The sequence below is a fragment of the Sciurus carolinensis genome, unplaced genomic scaffold (assembly GCF_902686445.1).
Source record: "Sciurus carolinensis unplaced genomic scaffold, mSciCar1.2, whole genome shotgun sequence".
Classification (NCBI taxonomy): domain Eukaryota; kingdom Metazoa; phylum Chordata; class Mammalia; order Rodentia; family Sciuridae; genus Sciurus; species Sciurus carolinensis.
The window spans coordinates 1721931-1744486 of record NW_025920129.1 but is presented as its reverse complement, the minus strand read 5'-3'; the positions used below and the strand labels follow the sequence as shown (position 1 = coordinate 1744486).

General features: G+C 33.2%; 1 protein-coding gene across 1 annotated transcript in view; it reads left to right on the top strand.

The window, feature by feature from the left end:
- Positions 1–22556, top strand: part of LOC124974041 (son of sevenless homolog 2-like) — a 93248-nt gene that overhangs the window by 24910 nt on the left and 45782 nt on the right. Inside the window, 5 exon segments of the mRNA XM_047537615.1 lie at positions 556–709; positions 3554–3685; positions 4678–4842; positions 17094–17297; positions 19590–19733. Coding sequence (XP_047393571.1) covers positions 556–709; positions 3554–3685; positions 4678–4842; positions 17094–17297; positions 19590–19733 — 799 coding nt within the window.

Genomic DNA, 22556 nt, shown 5'->3' with positions numbered 1-22556 from the left:
TATAGTAGGTGATATTACTTATAGCATTTCTTATATCCAGTCAAACTGGATTATTTTTAGGATAAATTACTAGGTTTTAGCTTTAGTAATTTTAAAAACAAAAAGGGTTTAGTATAGTTAGGTGGTGACAATAAGCAACACAGGCCATTATAAAAGTTGAGTAGCACCTACTTCATAAAGCGTCTGTATGATTTGTATAGTATGTGTGTTTCCAGAGGTACCTCTATTACTGGGATTAATGACCAGGTGGTTATATTAGTTGGCTTCAGGGTATACACGATTCCTTTGGGATTGTATAGAAATACACAGACAAGGACACATGCCTTTTGGTTTTAGAGAGAAGAGCACTCAATTGCCTTTTCACAGATTTTCAAAAGATCCAAAAACAGTATAAAGAACCACTGCTCTGTGGGTTAAGGAAATTTACATGAACCAATAAATAGTTTTTCATTTTGATTTATGTTTGTATTACAGTAACTACCCATCGTAGCAAAATGTTATTCATATATAATATTTGCTTTGATTTTTTTCATTCATTTCATATTATTTTACCAGTATTGTGATTGAGAACTTCTATTTTAAGGTTCAGGAACAAGTTCATCCAAATCTCTCAGCTAATGAAGAGTCTCTTTATTATATTGAAGAACTGATTTTTCAGCTGCTTAATAAATTATGCATGGCCCAACCAAGGACTGTTCAAGATGTCCAGGTAAAAATTATTTTTGTTACTTCAAAAAGCTATGGAATTACTATGCAAATTAATTTTTGTATATAGATCTGTATTATTCTATATTATTATGAATAATAAAGCCACTGAAATTATATGTGATATATTTGGCCATTTTTTTTTCTTTTTTCTTTTGGTAGTAGGGATTGAACCCAGGGGTGCTTAACCACTGAGTCACATCCCCAGCCCTTTTTATTTGTTTTGAGATAGGACCTCACTAAGTCACTTGGGCCTTGCTAAGATTCTGGGGCAGGCCTTGAACTTGCAGTCCTCCTGCCTTACCCTCCCGAGTTTCTGGGATTATAGATGTGCGATATAACAACTGAAATTATGAAAAATTATAAGGTTTCAAGAAAAACAATGCCAGAGAATATCTTCTTACCTTGGGATTAGTCTTCCTTTTTTGTATTGGGGATTGAACCTGAGGGTGCTCTACCACTGAGCTACATACCTAGCCCTTTTCATTTTTTATTTGAGACTGTGTGTCACTTAATTTGCTAAGACTGGCCTCTAACTTGTGATCCTACTGCCTCATCCCCTGAGTTGCTGGAATTATAGGTGTGTACCACCACACCCAGCAGGGGTAGGCAAGTATTTTTGGAGAGGACTCAAAACCCAGTAACTTATTAAGAATAAAATTGATGGGAAAGTGAAAAGTGTAAATCCCATACTAAGGGAAGGTATTTGTAATATGTATGAATGTCAATGGGCTTGTACTCAGGATATGTTAAAAACTTCTGCAAATGAATAAGAAAAAATATACCCTCCTCCCCCAAATGGGCAAAAGTCTTGAACAGAAATTTCATAAAAGAAGATATATTTAATAGCTAGTGGGTACATGAAAAGGTACTAAAGCTCAGGAGTCATCTGGGAAATAGGAATTAAAGTCACAATGAGAGAACTGGAGTGCAGCTCTGTGGTAGAGCACTTCCCTAGTATGTGTGAGGCTCAGGGTACAATCACTAGTATGCAAAAATAAAAATCACAGTGACATATTTCACACCAACAAAAAGCTATAAAATTAAAGATTAATTATACCACATGTTGGTGAGAATATGGAGCAACTGGAACTCTTTATATTGCTTGTGGAAGTATAAACTTGTGTAACAACTTCTGGAAATTGTTTAGATGTTTCTAATAAAGTTAAATATCTATTGTATGACTTAGCAGTTCTCTGTTGTGTGTTTACCCTACAGAAAGAAAATATATTTTCATGAAGGGTCTTATATGTGAATGTCTAAGCAGTTCAATTCTTAAGTGGTAAATTCCTAAAATTAAATATTTATCAGCAACTACTGATACATGCTATCACATAGCTGTAATTCATAGAAAACTAAGAGATTACTTATTATAAGATTTCATGTTAAGAACTTAAAGCAAGTAAAACCGATGGTGGTATAAATCAGTATAGTGGTTGCCTATGAAGGATGAAAATCAGTTATAGAAAGGTTCTACATGTTAACTTAGAAGATGGATACAAAAATGTGAACATTTAAAAACTTGTCAAATTGGGCAGACATGGTGGTGCATGTGTATAATCCCAGTGGCTTGGGAGGCTGAGGTTAGCAGATCACAAGTTCAAGGCCAGCCTCAGCAACTTAAGGAGACATTAAGCAACTTAGTGAGACTCTGTTTCAAAATAAAAAAATGAAAATAATAAAAAGGACTGGAGTATGGCTCAGTGGTAGAGTGCTCTTAGGTTAAATCCCCAGTACAAAACAAACAAAACACCCCCCACAAACCCATTCAATAGTAAACTTAAGGTCTGTGTCTTTTACTGCATAAAAAATATTATTTCAGTAGATAAATGTACCTCCTAAGGATTTTTACTAATTGATTAAAGTACATGTACCTCTAAAAGAATATGTGTGCATTAGTGTTCCAGTACTGTTTTGCCTCAGTTATGTGGGAGTATTTTTAGAATGGTAGAAATACTAGTACAGATTTAAAAATTACTTTTTAACTATACTATTTACATTATCTTTCTTTTGAAGATTTCTATAATAAAGCAACAACTTGCAATATAAAGGAAAAATCTATTTGAGTTATTAATTTTTTCTGGGACCATTGGAATTAAAGCATTTGTTTCCATATTCCCCACTGCAAGATTTGAACTTTAAATAAATAAAAAGAAAGAATAATTTTCAGTATCTAAATTTGCTAAAATATGAGAATATAATTTTAAAAGTAAGAAACTTTGCTAAATTGAAGTTTGATTCAGGTAAAAGTAGTTCTCATTGTTTGTGTCAATCACTGGTTAAATTTAAGATTAGGTGAACTACCCAGGCTTGGATTATTTTTGCCAAAATCTGTATTTCCACAGTCATTCTGAGGTCCTGCATGCACATGATTCTGTGATATCTGTACTTGCAAATTCTCTTTATTTAAAGTACTAAGATAAGCAAAAGAAGAAAGACTGCATAATAATTGATAATACTGAATGAATAACTTCTTCTAGGTAAATAATCTTAACTCTAAAAACCTAACTTAAAATCATGATATACTATTTCATGTTAATCTCCTGTACATTGTATCTTTTCCTTTTTCCAGTTCATCTTTTTTACTTTTGCAGTGCTATGCATACTAACTAGACAAGTGTTTTCTCACTGGGCTACATTCCAAGTCTCCAGTTCATCTTAATTATGTGAAAAATCTTGATAGTCCTATTGGTCTTTTTTGACATAAAAATTTATTTAATATAGTAAACATATTTTATTGGTGTTCTCTTTTTGCACCAAAATTCATGTTAAAGTTGAATTTTTTATGAATTTTCTATTTGTGAACACTTTTTAAAATTCTGCAATGGTATTGCAATGATCTGAACAGGAAAGAGTTCGAAAGACCTTTCCTCATCCAATTGACAAATGGGCTATTGCTGATGCACTATCTGCCATAGAGAAACAAAAATTCAGAAATTCTCTTTTACTACCTGTGGACAAAATTCATGCCTTATTGAAGGTAATAAGATGAAATATTTGGAAATTCTTTAACAAATAATTATTTATACAGCATTGGTGTATTTATGGAGTATTAATGTAGCATGGTCTGTTAATGTATATGTGCACTTGCATGTGTATTGTACTAATACATACATATATGTATACTAATATGTGTAAAAAATAAAAAAAGGTTTGTGGATATACATCAGTGGTAGAGCACATGCTTACCATGTGTGAGGCCCTGTATTCAATATTCAGCACTGCCTTTCCCCAAAGAACAAAATAAAAATAAATGTGATCTGATGAATTATGATTGCTTTCAAATAATATTAAAAGTTAATAATAGAATGCATTGTAACACATTTGTGGTATTTTCCAAAGAATGCTACCCTAATCTGCTTCTTATGTATTTGGCTATGATTATTAAGTTTTTGTTGATTAAAACAGTATATGTATTGTCAAAAGCTACTGTGAGTTCATAAAAATTTTACAGTTAATCTTTGATACAGATATTTCCACATAGCAAGTGAAAGAGTATTATTTAATCTTGAGAATGTGGTTGTTGTACATGGATTTGAAGACCATTTCAAAGAAATTTCAAGAACATCCCCCCTACTCACACACAAACACATATCCTTCCTTCCAGTGGAAAGTATTATAATAGGGGATCCTGGTTTAAAACAAGGTCATTGAAGAAAGGAGATATTTGTCAAATGGGTTTCAGGTAATGTGTTAAGAGGTTTCAGTGAAGAATAGCCCACAAGTTCTATATTAGAATCAACTATTCTTTTTGATAAGAAATCAGATTTATTAAATCAGATATCTTTAAAAAATTTTTAAGTCCATAACACTGGGATCAAAAGGTAATTATTTTAACCTGTGATACCCAGAATTTGAGACATTTGGCTTATAGAAAGTTTTTTATAAGCAAAAAATAGGAATTTTTAAAATGTTTAACTGATACTGAACACTGCTTATCGTTTTGAATTAAATTATTTTTTTTCCCCACAGGAAGATTTGGGGTGTAAAGTGGACTATCATGTGTCCCTATATATTGTGGCTGTATTAGAGTATATATCAGCAGATATTTTGAAATTGGCTGGTAATTATGTTGTTAATATCCAACATTATGAAATATCTCAACAGGATATTAAAGTGTCAATCTGTACAGAAAAGGTAAGTGTTAAAATTAGTTAAACTGTATAATAGCATGTGTCATTTCTGCCTCAGATTTAAATACATTAGTATCTTAGTAAATTTTATAATTCCTGATATTTGAAGACAGAAAATTCTTGGCTTTACAGAGTAACCATGATATTTCCATGTTTTTAAGCAAATGCCAGAATGGGAGGGGAGTTTCTCTTTTTTTCCATCAAGAATCTTTTACCTTCAAGAAAAAAAAAACATGCAAAGTTTCAAACCACTTTAAGAAAAGTAGCTTGAATTTTATAGTTTTAGAAGGAGAACATGTATAGTTCACTCTGGTACTTCTAAGTACAGCTAATTTTGAAGAACATACTTTGGTTTCACAGGAGAGTTTAGTTGGGGTACAGGCAGAGAAAAAGAAGTTTGGAAAGCCAAAATTACACCCTTCTGATAACTTTTTGTTTACATATATGTCCTCCTTCTTGGCTATAAGCTACTTAAGGGAAGAAATTGAGTCCATTTCCTTCTCTCTTCCTTTTCTTCCAGTTTCACTTTTTCGTATTTTTCTTTGTAGGCTGTGGCTTTAGTCTCTTTGTCTTGAGGATCCTAAGCCTCATTTCATTTGTAGGAGTTAGTAAATCAAGTATTATGTTAAATTAGTAGAACATGAAGCTGATGTTTGTTGCAGAAGCATCTGGACTTTGAGAGCAAGTGTGCACCCAGGTCCATCTTTGTGTGCTTACATCCAACTGTAATGAGCCAGTGTATGTCAAGTTGGTGGAGGCCTTTTGTGCTGAGCACAAAATCAACCTAATTAAAGTCAATGACAACAAGAAACTAGGAGAATGGGTAGGCCTTTGTAAAATTGACGAAGAGGGCAAACCCCATAAAGTGGTTGGTTGTAGTTGTGTAGTGGTTAAGGACTATGGCAAAGAATCTCGGGCCAAGGATGTCATCAATGAGTACTTCAAATGCAAGAAATGAGCAAATAAAGTTTTCATTCACATTCCAAAGAAAAATAAGCATTTTAAAGCACCTGTTATGTGCCTGAGCACTGTCACTGTTGCAAGTAGTGAAAATACAAAGCTAAGATAGTGACTCATGTTGTAGAAGTAATTTGTTTCAGCATGAAATGAAACTATTGTAAACAAATTATTACAGCACAATGTGATTTAAACTATTACACTAATAAGTGGAAGATGGAGTTAAGAAAGTCATCAGGTAGAAGCCTGGAAGACTCCACAGAAAAAAGGTGCCTAATCTGGGGCCTCTGGGACCTGCCACTTGCCAGTGGTTCTCAGCCTTGACTGCACATTGCAATTATTAGAAAGCTTTTAAGGAATATTGATGCCCACATCTTACCCCCAGAAATTTAATTGGCCTGGGTTGGAATTTCTTTTGAAAACATTCCTGATTCTGATGTGTATACACCCATTGTTTTATACCAAAATTAAAAAATGATTTTTCACTTACATTTTATTTTGGAAATTCCTTATTTTCATTATGAATTCTAAAATTAAGACAACATATTTTTGGTTACTTTCAAAGTGTCTCAGACTTATAGAAAAGTTGGAAGTACAATAAATAAACCCCCTTGCTACTGAGCAATTTGAGAATACGTTTCCAACATAGTGTGTCCTACAACAAGAACATTCTCCTACAGTACAATGGTATGGCAGTCAAAATCCAGGAAATTAATACATTTATACAATTCAAATTTTGTCCCAGTAATGTCCTTTATAGCAAAATCATCTAGTGAAAATCAAGCATTTTTTATTTAGTTATCATTTGTCTTTTTTTCTCAGTTGGGAACAATTCCTTAGTCTTCCTTGGACTTTTTTGACTTTTACTTTTTTGAGGATTACAAGTCAGCTATTATGTAGACTATTCCTCATTTTAGGTTTGTGTTTTTTGTCTTGCTATACTTTGGAGTAAGGACTTCACACATGATAGGCATGCTACATCCCAGCCTTTAAAAAATTATTTGAGACAGGGTCTTGGCCCAGGATGGCCTCAAACCTGTGATCTTCCTGCCTCAGCCTCCCATGTAGCTGAGCTTACAGGAGTGTATCACTATGCACAGCTTTAGATTTCTCTGATAGTATCTCTTGATTAGAATCAAGTTATATTCTTTAGCAGGAATATCATCAGAGTTGTGCTATGTTCTTTTCATTGTGTTTTCCCACATGGAACATGGGTATATAATTTTCAGTGTGTTTTATTAGTGGTTATGTTCACTCTGATTACTTAATTAAGGTTTGTCTGCTAGGCCTTACATTTGTGAGTTACTCATTTCCATTTTGAAATATATAACACATTGTTATTTACTGCATTTACCATGTTGTGCAATAGATCTCACAAAAACAAACAGAAAAATCCTTTCCTTCTATATGATTGAGATTTTGTACCCTTTGGCCTTCTTTTTCCCATTTCTCCCATCCCACAGTCTCTGGTAACAACATTCTACTCTTTGCTTCTATGAATTTGATTATTTTAGATTCAACATATAAATGACACTATGGTATTTGTCTTTTCTGGAGTACTTTCTATTGACACTAGATATTTCAGGTTCAGAGTACTCTGCATCAGCTCTTCAAACTCTGGAATTAGTTGTTCCTCTAAAAACTCTCATCCCTTTTAATGAAGTATCTTTTTAGAATCCAAAATCTGGATTTTGAATCCAAAGTCTGGGTGCTAGATGAGGTCATTGCTGTTGGAGTGACACTGCTCTGGCATGTGTGTGAGTGTATACATATTCCCTCTGTTTTTTTAGTTGTCAACAAATGTTTATTTTATTTATTTATATGTGGTGCTAAGAATTGAAATGAGTGCCTCACACATCTAGGCAAGCACTGTACCACTGAGCTACACCCACAGCCCCTCCCTCACTCTTAAAGCCCAGAGTGAGGGAATGTGTGTATGTATAGATAATCAGCAGTGACACCCAACAGCAGTGGAATCATTCAGCACCCAGATCTTGGTTCTAAAGGCCATGCTGTGTGTGTATATATATGAAATGTACACCCCATCCATCTGTACACATAAACACACACACACAACTTGTAATTAGTTCTCATCTCTCTAATCCAAATCCAATACTAAGATTCATATTAGTCTTTGTCTTTTCATATTTATAACTCACTTTTGGACAGTGGGAAAACTGGTTCCCATTTTTTTGATATATTTTCTTATTTAATCAATCCTCCTATACATAACCAACCTCTTTTTTTTCCCATTGGCATTGGTCCCTTCTTTAACCCTTTTTTACTTAGTACTGTCCCTTTCATATACAGTCTCCTTATCCATCTCAAACTTGGACAATCTTATAATGCTGCCTCCCCTGAAGCCTCACTTCCCCACCATATAAATACCCTTCTCCCCTTTCTTGGATCCTGACACACCGTGGTAGGCTCTATTCCCATGAAAATGTCTTTCTTAGCCACTAAGCACCAACACTGTTTACTAAAGCTGCTTGTTATGTTGATAGTCTCTTTATCTTGATAGGTCTAGTCTCTAACATCAGACTGTGCCTCACCCTTAGACACACTTATTTTTACACGAAGGATCCAATACTCTGAGATAAACCACAATTTTTCTTCCTTTCCCACCCTGAAGGAATTCCTACCTTATTTGCTTTGCCCTTCCTCTTCCCCCAGTGACCTTGAGCTGACTGTTGAAAAATTAGGGAAAAGAGAGACTTCGTACCATACTTGAAGTTCACCTTTTCTATGACTATTTAAAGGCAAAAACAGTTAATTTCAAAACAGTTTCAGAATTAGAAGATGCTGAATCCTAAGAACAGATTGTCAAGTGATTTTGTGTTCTCTGGGCACTAGTGCACTTGTTTCTCATAAAACTATTTATTTATGTAAAACTGAATTAAGTGGAATTTCTGTCTCATATAAAGCTAAAATTGGTTTCTCTATTGACTTTTATTCATATATTCTGAAGGCCCTTACATCAGACTACACTGTTTCAAGTAATTCAGTTATTTATAGCATTTTTCCATGTCCTAAGTCATCATCTTCTGAGAGTTAAAAATGAAACAAAATAGAATCATAAAAAACTTCATGTGGCTTAATTTTCAGATCCCCTTGCTTTCAGACTGATTGCTAATATTAAAGACAGAAGTCCAGATTTGGTCTGATCATGCTGAGATTCTGATCTTCTTGATTCTCTACCCTATTTTATAATTTCTGCATTATCTTTATTGATCCCCATGTAATACTTACTGAGATTACAGTTACTTGAAGCCCCTTGGACTTTGTCTTATGAAGTATTATTATGATGTTATGTTTTTGATTTCTTTGCCTCATGCTGCTAAGTTTTTTAAATGTAAGATTGAATTCAAGTTTATCTCTAGACAATTTCATACTGTTATTGTAGCTGTGTTCTAAAATATCCGGATATTTAAAAATAATCTAATTCTTACACATAATATTTTGAATATCTTACCCAGCTTTTTATAATGTGTGTATATATATATATATATATATATATATATATACAAGAAACATTGCTTTATTTGAAATTATTTAGTAAAATGGTTGAAAAATATAGTATAGGAAATGAGATTTTAAATATTAATAGGCATTCTTCTAGGTTAAATGAAAGAACTTTTTCATCATAGATTTTCAGTTACTATTTCATGTATTGTTCAAATCTGGAACAAACTTTAATGTTAAATGCCAAAGAATAAATATCTGAGGCTTTGCAAGTTATGGTTTCTCTTGCAACCACTCATCTTTGTCCTTAGAATCATGAAGGCAGCCATAAACAATTGAGCATGGACTGTCTACTGGTAAAATTTTATTTACAAAAGTAGGCAGTGAGCTAGATTTGGCCTCTGTGTTCTAGTTTCCTAGTCCTTGTTTTGGACTTCTCTTTTTGGATCTTCTGTTTGTTGTAAGAGACTGTCATATGCTTACCTGAAACCCAGATGACTGTATTCATGATTGTAGTCATGTAAACTAAGTTATGAGTTTGTTTGACATGGTGTGATCTTTGTGAATCTAAACTGATTTCTAGTGATTATGATTTCAGGAACTTACAAACCATCTGCTTATTAAATTGTTCAAGTTGTTGATTTCTAGAAATCTGTATGATTTTCCAAAGAACTTGAGAATCAAACTTTTTAAACATTAGAAATAAAAACACTTGGCTATTCAGGATTATTCTGGAACATCAAGGATTGCTGAGAATAGTTAGATAATCATAGGAAAGAATTATAGTACTCAACTTCTATAACTACTAAAGAAAATAGTACTTAATCTGAAAATATTCCTTAAAATTAAGAAGGAAAATACTATTTAAAAAAGGTGAGAAAAAGTAAGAGGGCACAGAGCATCTCTGAAGAAATTTTAATTTTCCAGGCCTAGATGTATTAGGAGTTGATTTCTCTTGTTTTGTTTTTTGGTGCTCAGTATTGAACCCAGGGGAACTTTACCACTGAGCTACAACCTCAATCCTTTTTTTTTATTTTGAAAATCAATATCACAATTGTTGCTGATGGTGTCACTAAATTACTGAGACTGGACTTGAACTTGTAATCTTTCTGCCTCAGTCTCCAGAGTTGCTGGGATTATAGGTGTGGGCCACTGTGCCTGGCTTTATTTCTTTCCTGGTATCATTACTTCATTTGTTTCAAGAACTGGCTCTACTTCTTTATTGTTCTTGTTATAAACAGGACTCCAAATTACTTTTATTGTCCTAAAACTTTTTATGATCCTTCACTCATTTGACCATTTTATCCTTCTATAAAGTATAATAGTAAATATCCTTCTTCAAAGTAAAGTATAATAGTTTGAAATATATTTAATATACATATGCTCTTAATTTATTTTACTTATTTTTGTGGTACTGGGGTTTGAACTCTTTCCAGCCAAGCTCTATCCACAGCCCTTTCTTTTTCTTCATTATAATTTGAGACATGTTCTTGCTAAATTGCCCAGACTGGCCTTGGACTTGGGATGCTCCTGCCTCAGTATCCTGAGTAGATGGGATTAAATGTGTGTTCCTCTGCACTTGGCCACATATGCTCTTTAAACAAGTATATTTTGTACATTTATTATGTGTCATATTATGTGGAATTTAAGGTTTTAATCCTTAGAAGGTTATTGACTAATGGGGAAAAACAGACATGAATAGAAATTTCTTTATTGGTTAGTTACTTCTATAGGAAAGATAAGATTGCTAACAGAGAACTGAAGCTGGTAGGGAGTTGGGGAGAGTTTGGAAAAACTATATAAAATTATATTTGAGCTAAATGATAAAAAAGTGGTAAGTATTGGCCAGATGAATAAATGTAATAATTGGAAAGGAGGGATAAGAGAAGACATTCTAAACAAAGTAATAGAGGGGACTGTCCAGATTTAAGAGACATTCTGAGTTAGCATCAACAGGATATGGGGATAGATTGTATATAGGAGAGAAATTGAGGAGTAATAAGTGTAAGGTAATGGCAAGTTTTGTAGTTTTAAAGACCAAGTACAAATAGGTGATATTATTAGTGATTCTGAAATGGACTATATATGTGTAGGTTTTGTTAGAAAAGGAGAAAATTAGGCCTTTGGTAACATATTTCTAGGGTATAGAGAGATACTGAGGTTAGATCTAAACATTTAGGAATCATTATGATCTAGATAATAATTGGAAATCATCTAAGGGGATGGATGAACTTACTCATGGAGCAAGGACAACAGGTGTTTTTGGATTGGTGGCTTGTTAGCAAATAAAGCCTCCAGATTTTTTTAAAAATTAATTAGTTGCTATCTTTTTGTATTTACAAATAATTTTTTTTCACATAGAAATTTGGGTTCTGTACTTTTCTTGAAAAAAGAAAGTCAAAAGGCCTAATAGAAAATAGGTGGCATTGAATAATAGACTTTCTCTTTAGGTGCATACACCTCCCAATTTGTCACAGTCTCTACTATTTCTTATATAAATGTTACCTGCCCAATTCTTGTACTGTTTGAATTAAGGACTTTTTGTGTTGTTACTGTGTATCAGTCCATGACTACAACAAAATACCTGAGGTAATCAACTTAAAAAGAGGGAAGGTTTATTTTGACTCAAGAATTTTCAAGATGCCAGTCCATAATCAGTTGGCATTGTTGCTTTGGGCTTATGGTAAGAAAGCATATCATGACAAGGAGTACATGGATCAGACAACCCACTTATGTCATGGTGTCTGGGAAGCAAAAAGAGCAAGGAGTTGTAGTCCCACTATCCCCTTCAAGGGCATGCTCCCAGTGACCTAACTACTTCCCATAAGGTTCCACTTCCCAATAGTTCCAAGCCTTTAACACATGGGCCTGTAGGAGAACTTTTTCAAATTTTAGTAGTTGCAAAAAGAATTCTAAGAGTGGAACCCTACATTGGGTGGTAGAGAAGTAAGTGGTTGGGAAGGAGACCCCATTGCTGGATGGCTTTTCAGAAACCAAGGGAAGGGAATATTTTAAGAAGGATAGATGGTGAGCTGTAAAAGACAAAAATATACCATTAGATCTGACACTCAGAAGTCATCAGTGAGAGCAATTTCATAGACTGTTGGGCTTTCTGAGTGAATGTGAGTGAGAAGAGATAGCAGGTACAGACTATACTAAAAGGATCTTTAATAAAGGAGAGAAAAAGAGAGTGATAGCTGTTCTCTGTGTTTTATGTGTCATACCTTTCATTTTGAATGTCTATTTAAAATTTTATTTCATCAGTAAATTCCTTGTGTAGCCACATTAGTTTCTTCAAAGTCTAAAATGGCTAGAAACTAGGGGTGAATAGTGTTCAGTGATGTGTCTCATGTAGTGGGCAGTGAAGAGGAGAGGGATCCAAGAGATTCAATAAAGCAAGTTTAAATTATAAATGGCTTTATCCTAAAGAAATTAAGATTTTATCCAGAAGGCAATGAAACCCATTATCATTTTATGTGGTTTTTTTTGGTGTTTTGTTTTGTTTATTTCTTTTGTGGTACTGGGGATTGAACCCAGGTCCTCATGCATGGTAGACACAAACTCCACTACTGGGCAGAATTCCCAGCTCTTTTTATTTCTTTGTTTTGAGACAGGTTTTCTCAAAATTGCCCAGATTGACCTTGAATATTGATTCTCCTGCCTCAGCCTCCAAGTAACTGGGAATACAGGTGTGCATCACTACATTGGTGATGCAAATTTGTTTTCAAGAAGAAAAGTTTGAAATGGATTTGGAAGATCTGTGGCAGAAAGATCAGATTCTGAGACTTGTGTATCTTTGTAAGAGATACTGATTATTTAATAGTCTAAACTAGAGCATGGATGGGGGTGGAGAAAACCAACCAGGTCTAAGATAGTTTTCTTTTTAAAAAATATTTTTCATTATATATATGGCCACGATACATTTATTTGTTAATATTTTAATAGGTAAAAGCAAAGATTTTTAAGATTTTTTAGTTCTAATATTTTTATTGAACTTCCATATTTCCAAAATGATTATACCAACCACATTCCCACCAACAGTGTGCAAATGTTCCATTTTCTTATTTATTTTATTTTATTTGTTCTAATTAGTTGTACATGGCAGTGAAATGCATTTATACATTTTGATAAATCATACATAAATAGAGTATAATTTCTCATTTGTCTGATTACACATATTGCAGGATCACATCAGTCATGCAGTCATACATGTACATGAGGTAACAATGTCTGTTTCACTCTATCATCATTCCATCCCCATACCCCTTGCCCTACCTTCACTCCTCTCTACCCAATATAAAGTAACTCTGTTCTTCCTTATCCACCCCCTTATTGTGAATTAGCAACTGCATATCAGAGAAAACACTCAGCCTTTAGTTTTTTGGGTTTGGCTTATTTTGCTTAGTATGATATTCTCTAATTCCATCCATTTACCAACACATGCCATAATTTCATTCTTCTTGAGAGCTGAGTAATATTCCATACATACACACACAGACACACACACAGACAGACACACACACCACCATTTCTTTATCCATTCATCTGTTGTTGAAGGACATCTCAGTGGTTCCATATTTTAGTTATTGTGAATTGAGCTGCTATAAACACTGATGTGGCAGTGTCACTGTAGTATGCTGATTTTAAGTTCTTTGGGTAAAACCAAGGAATGGGATAGCTCGGTCAGATGGTGGTTCCATTCCAAGTTTTCTTATGAATCTCCATACTGCTTTCCATAATGGTTGCACCAATTTGCACTCCCACCAGCAATGTATGAGTGTACCTCTTCCCACATCCTCACTAACACTTCTTATTGCCTGTATTTTTGATAATTGCCATTCTGATTAGAGTGAGAAGAAATCTTAGAGTAGTTTTGAGTTGTATTTCTCCGATTGCTATAGATGTTCAACATTTTTCATGTATTGATTGAGTGTATATCTTCTTCTGTGAAGCGTCTTCTCAGTTCCTTAGCCCATTTATTCATTGGGTTATTTGTTTTTATGTAGTTAAGACTTTTGAGTTCTTTATATAGACTAGAGTTTAATGCTTTATCTGAGGTGCCTGTGGAAAAGATTTTCTCCCAATCTGTAGGCTCTCTCTTCACATGATGTTTCGTTTGCTGACAGGAAGCCTTTTAGTTTGAGTCTATCCCATTTATTGATTCTTGATTTAACTTCTTGCACTTTAGGGGTCTTGTTAAGGTAGTCAGGTCCTAGGCCATCATGGTGAAGATTTGGGCCTACTTTTCTTATAGCATTCGCAGGGTTTCTGTTCTAGTGTCTGAGTCTTTGATCCACTTTGAGTTGAGTTTCATGCAGGGTGAGAGATAAGGGTTTAATTTCATTTGTTACATGTGACTTTCCATTTTTCCCAGCATCATTTGTTGAAGAGGCTATCTTTTCTCTAGTGAAAGTTTTTGGCCCCTTTGTCTAGTATGAGATAACTGAAATTATGTGGGTTTGTCTCTGTGATTTCTATTCTGTACCATTGGTCTACACGTCTGTTTTGGTGCCAATACAATGCTGTTTTTTATTACTATAGCTCTGTAGTGTAGTTCGAGGTCTGGTATTGTGATGCCTCCTGCTTCACTTTTCTTGCTAAGAATTATTTTGAATATTCTGGGTCTCTTTTTTTTTTTCCAAATGAATTTTATGATTGCTTTTTCTAGTTCTTTGAAGAATGTCATTGGGTTTTTAATAGGAATTGCATTAAATTTGCATAATGCTTTTGGTAGCATGGCCATTTTGACAATATTAATTCTGCCTATCCAGGAACATGGGAGGTCTTTCCATCTTCTAAGGTCTTCTTCAATTTCTCTTTTCAGTGTCCTGTAGTTTTCATTGTAGAGGTCTTTCACCTTCTTTGTTAGATTGATTCCCAATTGTTTATATTTTGAGGTGATTGTGAATGGGGTAGTGTTCTTTATTTCCCTTTCAGTGGATTCATTACTGATGTATAGAAATGCATTTGATATATGGGTATTGACTTAATACCCATATACTTTGCTGAATTCATTTATTAGTTCTATAAGATTTCTGGTGGAATTTTTTGGATTTTCCAAATATAGAATTATATCATCAGCAATTAGTGATAGTTCGAGTTCTTCTTTACCTATTTGTATAGCTTTAATTTCTTTCTTCTGTCTAATTGATCTGGTTAGAGGATTAAGGATAATGTTCAGTTAAAGTGATGAAAGAGGGCATCCTTTTCTCGTTATAATTTTTAGAGGGAATATTTTCAATTTTTTTCCATTTAGAAGGACATTGGTCTTGGGTTTAGCATGTGTTTTTTTTGATGTGGAGGTATGTTCCTACTATCCCTAGTTTTTCTAGTGTTTTTTTTTTATTTGTTTGTATGTGGTGCTGAGGATTGAACCTAGTGCCCCACACATGGTAGGTAAGTGCTCTACCACTGAGCTAACTTCCAGCCCCCTAAGAGAGATTTCTGAGTTGCATTCAGAAATATCAGGGGGTCAAGGTTCATTTCAGTTTCTTCTTTATTGTAGTTCACCAGTAGCTGTTAGAATATCTGGTGATCAGTGGAGTTTTTTTAAATTAATATTATCTTACTGTGTTGTCAGAATTTCCCCTCATCCCTTTGAAGTAGTTTCCCATGGAGTTTCCTTTTATGATAATACCTTTTTTCCTGAATTCTTTCCTTACATTTTTTAATATATAATTAACTAGGTACAATCTATGTTTTGTAACCGTTATTAATTTAAAATGTATGGTCACCTTATTGTTGTTGCTTTTGATTTACAAAAAGTTCTTGCCTATTTTCAGATTTCATCATACTGTGAGTTTTTACTATTTCTGAAAGAAGAAATTGTCACTATAGCTATTAAACATCAGTACAATATTTAGATTTAGCAAGTAAACCTAATAGCAGTTGTTTCTGTTGTAAATAACATTTGTCCTTTGTATCTGTGGGGAATTGATATCAGGACCCTTGGTGGATATCAAAATTAAGACTTTTACATACAATGGTGTAGTGTTTGTATTTAACCTATGCATATCACATTTCTGGATTACTTATGACATATAACACAATATAAATCCTATATAAATTGTTATTGTACTGTTTTGTTTAGGAAATAATGACAAGAATACTCTTTATACATGTTCAGCAGAGATGCAGTTTTTCTTTTTCTAATAATTTTGATTTGAAGTAGGTTGGATCCATGATGGAACCCATATATACACAAGGCTGACTGAATGCATCAGAAAATATTCACACTTTTATCTACAGTCTACCTTAACAATAATAACATTTCACTTTTCCCTTTTTAACTTTACCCAAGTGCACACTACCTTCCTTATAATACAATAAGGAACCACCTTGCAAATACCTATTGTTTGCCAGACAGAATAGTCTACATTTTACGTACATTACCTCATTGTGTTCTTCATCAATAACATTTTACACATCTGACTTTCAGAAGAATAAATAACTTGTCCATAATCAGTAAGTTCAGTAAGTGACTGAGCTGGAAATTTTGGTTCAGATTCACGTGTGCTCTTTTAGAAATATGTTTGTGTGCACGTATGTGAATCTTATATACACACATATATGTATACATAGATGCATACCTATACATATGTGTGTATGTGTATATATCACCATTAAGTTTATCTTATTTTCAGAAGTATTTATTTTGCCATATCCAGCTTTACTTTAACTCACCTTCATCTTTTCATTTTTCTTTTTTCTAAATTCTCTAATATAAATTTCCCTATAATACCTATAATTCTCATTGTATAATATTTTAATTTCAAGTTTTTGAGACAGTTTTACTAAAGAAAATAACTTATTTATATTCCTGATTTATATTATCAGGTTTTGATGGACATGTTTGATCAGGATGACATAGGTTTGGTTTCCCTCTGTGAAGATGAACCTAGTTCTTCAGGTGAATTAAACTACTATGACCTTGTCAGAACGGAAATTGCAGAAGAAAGACAGTATCTGCGGGAACTAAATATGATTATAAAAGTGTTTTGAGAAGCCTTTCTTGCTGATAGAAACTTATTTAAACCTTCTGTAAGTGACTTTTGGGTGTGCAATTCTATATATCTCCAAAACTTAATAGCACCTAAAATATAAATAGTAATGTTTACTTTATTAGCATATATAAATATTCTTTGGTTTATTTGTGGATTTTAAAATAGGAAAATTGTTATATAATAAGTGCAGTGACATTGAAAAATGGACAACGTTAGCAAGAGGATTTACACTGGAGTGAAATCTTTTATTGCTATGTAGTATCTGAGATCAAGTTATTCATTGGAAGGTGGGGGAAAAGATATGTGGTCTAAAAAATAGACCTATGCTTTCTCCTGTCTTTTGGTAGCAGTAGTTAAAAGTTTTAACTGAATGCCACATAAACAGAAGGAGAATGGCTCTTCCAAAGACAGGGTGGTGTGGCATGAATAGGGTGAGGATTCAGAGACTTACCTTTTACCTCTATAGCTTCTTAAGTTGGCTCTGGTAAGCCAGATAGAGAAACATTGTAATTTTTTTCTTCTTGCCTTCCTTTATCACATAATTAGTTTTAACTATCTGTATGTCTGATTCACATTTTAAAAATACTCTGCCCTTAGCTTATTTATCTTATACTTCCTAAGTTTGGTCTCAAAATAACTATTACATGAACAAATACAAGTGGTGCTGAGACATAACTGGATGAATGTTTTAAGAGTTAGCTTTTCTCCTTATTTTCCAAAAGAATGAGTTCTGAGTTTAACTGATAATTTAAGGTGTTTTAATTGACCTTTTCCTCCCCACACTTTTCTTTTTCTAGTAGTGGTAAAAGAACCCAGGGCCTCATGCATGCTAAGTAAATTCTCTACCACTGAGATACATCCATAATGCTGTTTTTTTTTTTTTTATTTTTATCTATTTTATTTTTTGCGGTGCTGGGGATTGAACCCAGGGTCTTGTGCATGCAAGAAAAGCATTCTACAAACTGAGCTAAATCCCCAGCCCCCATACTACTGTTTTTAAAAGTTTATTTTTGATACAGGTCTCTGAGTTGCCCAGTCTGTTTTCAAACTTGTACTTCTTCTGCCTTAGCCTCCCAAGCATCTGAAATTATAGGCATGTGCCTCCACACTGGACATTTTTTCTTTGGCACATATGTTCACTTTAATGATATCAGAAACTCCAACCTATCATCCTTTCTTAAGTATTTTATTTGACCTTCATAACAGTGTTGTGAGATAGCCAGGGCAGGGGTCATCATTTCTACCTTTCTGGTAGGGAAATTGACATAAAATAGTTATGGCTTACTCAGGTTAATTATAGACCTCAAGATTGAATTTGGCCTTCTGTGTTTTTGTTTTTCCTTGATGACCTGAGCACATGGGCTCTCTTTAAAAAGAGCTGCGAAGGACTTAAGTAATTTGCTCATGGTCATATACCTGATATACTATCATATAGCTCTGATAGGGTTCTTTTGAGGATTAAATGAGGTGATAAAATGAGCCCCATCATAGAAATCAGAGACAAACAACAAACATGTCATATTATACCACACATGGTGGAGCTAGAATTTAAGCTCAAGTTTGTCATATTCAGAAGCTCATGATATGTCCAATAGAAGATGCTAGGGTGAATAATAGTTGACTATAACTTGGATAATTAGATATATGATCTGTTTCTATCCAGAGGACTCAAAACTTTTTTTAAAGGGGGTGATTTGTTTATTTTTTATTCTTGTAGTTGTCAATGGACCTTTATTTCATTTATTTACACGTGTTGCTGAAAATCAAACCCAGTACCTCACACATGCTAGGCAAGCACTCTACCACTGAGTCACAACCCCAGCCCACTCAAAACTTTTTAACATAGATAAAATTCACACACTGGAATTTGGATGAAATCTTTCATTCCTTTTTAAATTCTAGAGATGAGTCACAAATTATAAAAACAGGCTGTATCTGAGGTATCTTCAAACTGAGGTATCTTCAGTTTGGTCTCATCTCTTACCATTCACTAACTCTATATAATCTTAAGTCTTATGACATCTTAACCAGTTTTAAGACACATGCCAGAATTATTTATTTCAATAATTGCTTAGAATCATTCACAGTTTGAGGTTTTAGGATTACGTAAGAGAACTATGTAGAATCTGTATTCCAGTATTTTTGCTCAATATAATACAAGATATTTTCAAATTTTCCTTTCATATTTACAATTGACTTTGACTATGTCTTCAAATATCTTAGTATCAGATTGGGTGAAAATGCACCCTTAACACTTATATTTTAGTTAGTAATTTTAAAGCATAATTCACATTCTACCATGCCTTAATCTTTTATTTTCTTTTTTCAGGATATTGAAAAGATTTTCAGTAACATTTCAGATATACATGAATTGACTGTGAAGCTTTTAGGTTTGATTGAAGACACAGTTGAAGTGATGGATGAAAGTAGCCCTCATCCCTTAGCTGGCAGCTGTTTTGAAGATTTGGCAGAAGTAAGTTTACAAAACTACTTTAAATTCTTCTTAAAGTCATAAATGACCATATTAAGAAATTTATTAAGATATTCTGTGTAAAATCTGACTACTATTTGAAAAAATACTTTAAAGCAGGTGCTGTGACACACACCTGTAATCCCAGCAGTTTGTGATATTGAGGCAGGAGGATCATGAGTTTGAGGCCAGTCTCAGCAACTTAGCAAGAACCTGTCTCTAAATAAATAAATACATAAATAAATAAAAATAAAAAGAAATAGAGATTTAATTTAGTGGTAAAGGAACCCTAGATTCAGTTCTACCTAGTACCAAAAAATACACGAAGTTTAATAAACAGCAAACTAAATTTACATTGTTTATAGTTTTAGTGACTCTTTATAGTATATTTATATTAATATTTATAGTGAATATTTATAAACTAGAGTATGAACATTTAGGATTTTTAAGGGCATTTAAGATGAAAGAAAATAAATTTTATTCACCATAGTCCTTTAGTTTTTGTGAATTTTAGACTGAATTTTCAAAAACAAAAAAGGTTTATATTAATTTTTTCCAAATGAAAATTATTAGGTAATCTTATAAATGATTATAAAAGTAATGTGGCTTATTGAAAAATATTCAAAAAAGTAGAGGCACATATAAATTAAATGAAATTCATTTTATTTTGTAGCTCCCTGAGATAACTTATCCTTTAGGTAACATTCATTTATCCTTACAAATATTTTTGTATGAATCATACAAACCTGTTTGTATTTATAAGAAAATTGGTAGTCCAATTTTTTAAAAGACTGTTTTTATACCTTTATTTTATTAATTTATTTTTATGTGGTGCTGAGGATTGATCCCAGTGCCTCACATGTGCTCTACCACTAAGGAGCAACGCCAGCCCTGATTGTCCAATTTTATAACCTTTTTAACTTATATGTTATGAACATTTTCCAAGTTAATAAATACACTTCACCACAATTTTTATTTATAAATTATAAATACCCTATTATACCATAACATTTAGCCATCTCTTATCCAAAAGTTTATAATTTCTTTACTCTTTTTTTCTTGTTATTGTAAACAATATTAATTTTTGTCATTTTAATGGGAAAAGAAATGCATGTCATTGTTCTTTTTTTAACCAATGATGTCAAGAATTATTTAATACTCATTGATCATTTTATTTCTTTTAGTTATTTTAATGCTGTTTTTGATTTCATATAAAACTACCTAATTGTATAAACTTTGCCTTTATTTTTCTGAAAACAGATCAATCTTGTTAGGTCTATTTTGTAGGACAAAGAAATTGATAAGATGAAAGTATTCAGTTACTCATACTTAACATTTAGTCTTTATTCTGTTTTTAAAAATATTTTAAGTTGTTTATAGGTCTTTATTTTATTTGTTTATATGTGGTGCAGAGAACCCAGTGCCTCACACATGCCAGGCAAGCCCTGAACCACTGAGCCACAACCCGTGGCCTAGTCTTGATTCTTAATAGAATTTTTTATATTGTGATGTCATATTAATTGATGATTTCTTGTTAATTTGCTCTACTCTTAAAGATATCATGAGTTTCTCAAATACTACATTATTTTGCATGTTCTAAAATGCTGTATTATTTATACTTTGGTTATAAATGTAAATGCAATTTTAATTTCTTTCCAATTTTTTTTTTTTTTGGCAGCACTGGGGATTGAACCCAGGACTTTATATATGGTGGGCAAGTGCAATATAACTGAGATATATTTCCAGCCCCATATTAACCATTTTTAGGTGAAGAGTTCATTTGAATTAATTCAATTCACAGTATTATACAGTCATCACCATTACATCATTCCAAACTTTTTCATCACCTGAATAGAAAACTACACAATGAGCAATAGCTTCCTGATCTTCCCTCTCCTAGCTCTTGGTAACCTCTAATCTACTTTCTATCCCTATGAATCGGCCTGTTTTAAATATTTCCTATAATTGGAATCATATTTATCTACTTGTGTCTGCCTATTTCATTTAGCATATTTTAAGGTTCATCAATTTCAGTGCATGAGTCAGAATGTTATTCCTTTCAGTGACTGAATAATACTCCATTTCACATATATACAGATAGCACATCACTAGTCCAAAATGCTGTGATATCTAAAACTCTGAAGAAAATAGTTGGTACTGGGGATTGAACCCAGGGTTGATTAACCACTGAGCCCTATCCCCAGCTCTTTCTTTACATTTTTATTTTAAGGAAAGATCTTGCTAAGTCCTTAAGGCCTTGCTAATTGTCTGAGACTGGTCTTGAACTTGAAATCAACCCTCCTGTCTCAGCCTTCTGAGTTGCTGGGATTACAGGCATGTGTCACCATGCCCAGTCCCAAATTTTTTGATTGCCAACCAGGTATCAAAAAGTTTTGGATTCCAAAGCACTTTGAGCCATCATTCAAATATGTTTGGAATTTCCAGGTGTTTCAGATTTCAGATTTTCAGATTAGGGACGCTCAACATATAAAATCTATGTAATATTCCAAAGCCCAAAAAACTCCAAAATCTGAAGCATTTCTAAGTTCCAAGCATTTTTGATAAGGGATACTCAACCTTTACCTTGTTATATTCATCTTATTCGTTTGTTGATAGACAGTTATATTATTTTCACCTTTTAGCAATTGTGAATAACAGTGCATTGTTTTCATTACTTTAGGTGTATACATAGGAATAAAATTATGTATACATAGGAATAAAATTATTAATTCTGTGTTTGCTTTTGAGGACCTGCAAAATTGTTTTTTCTGTTTTCTTGGATCAGGGATTGAAACCAGGGGTGCTTAACCCCTGAGCCAAATCCCC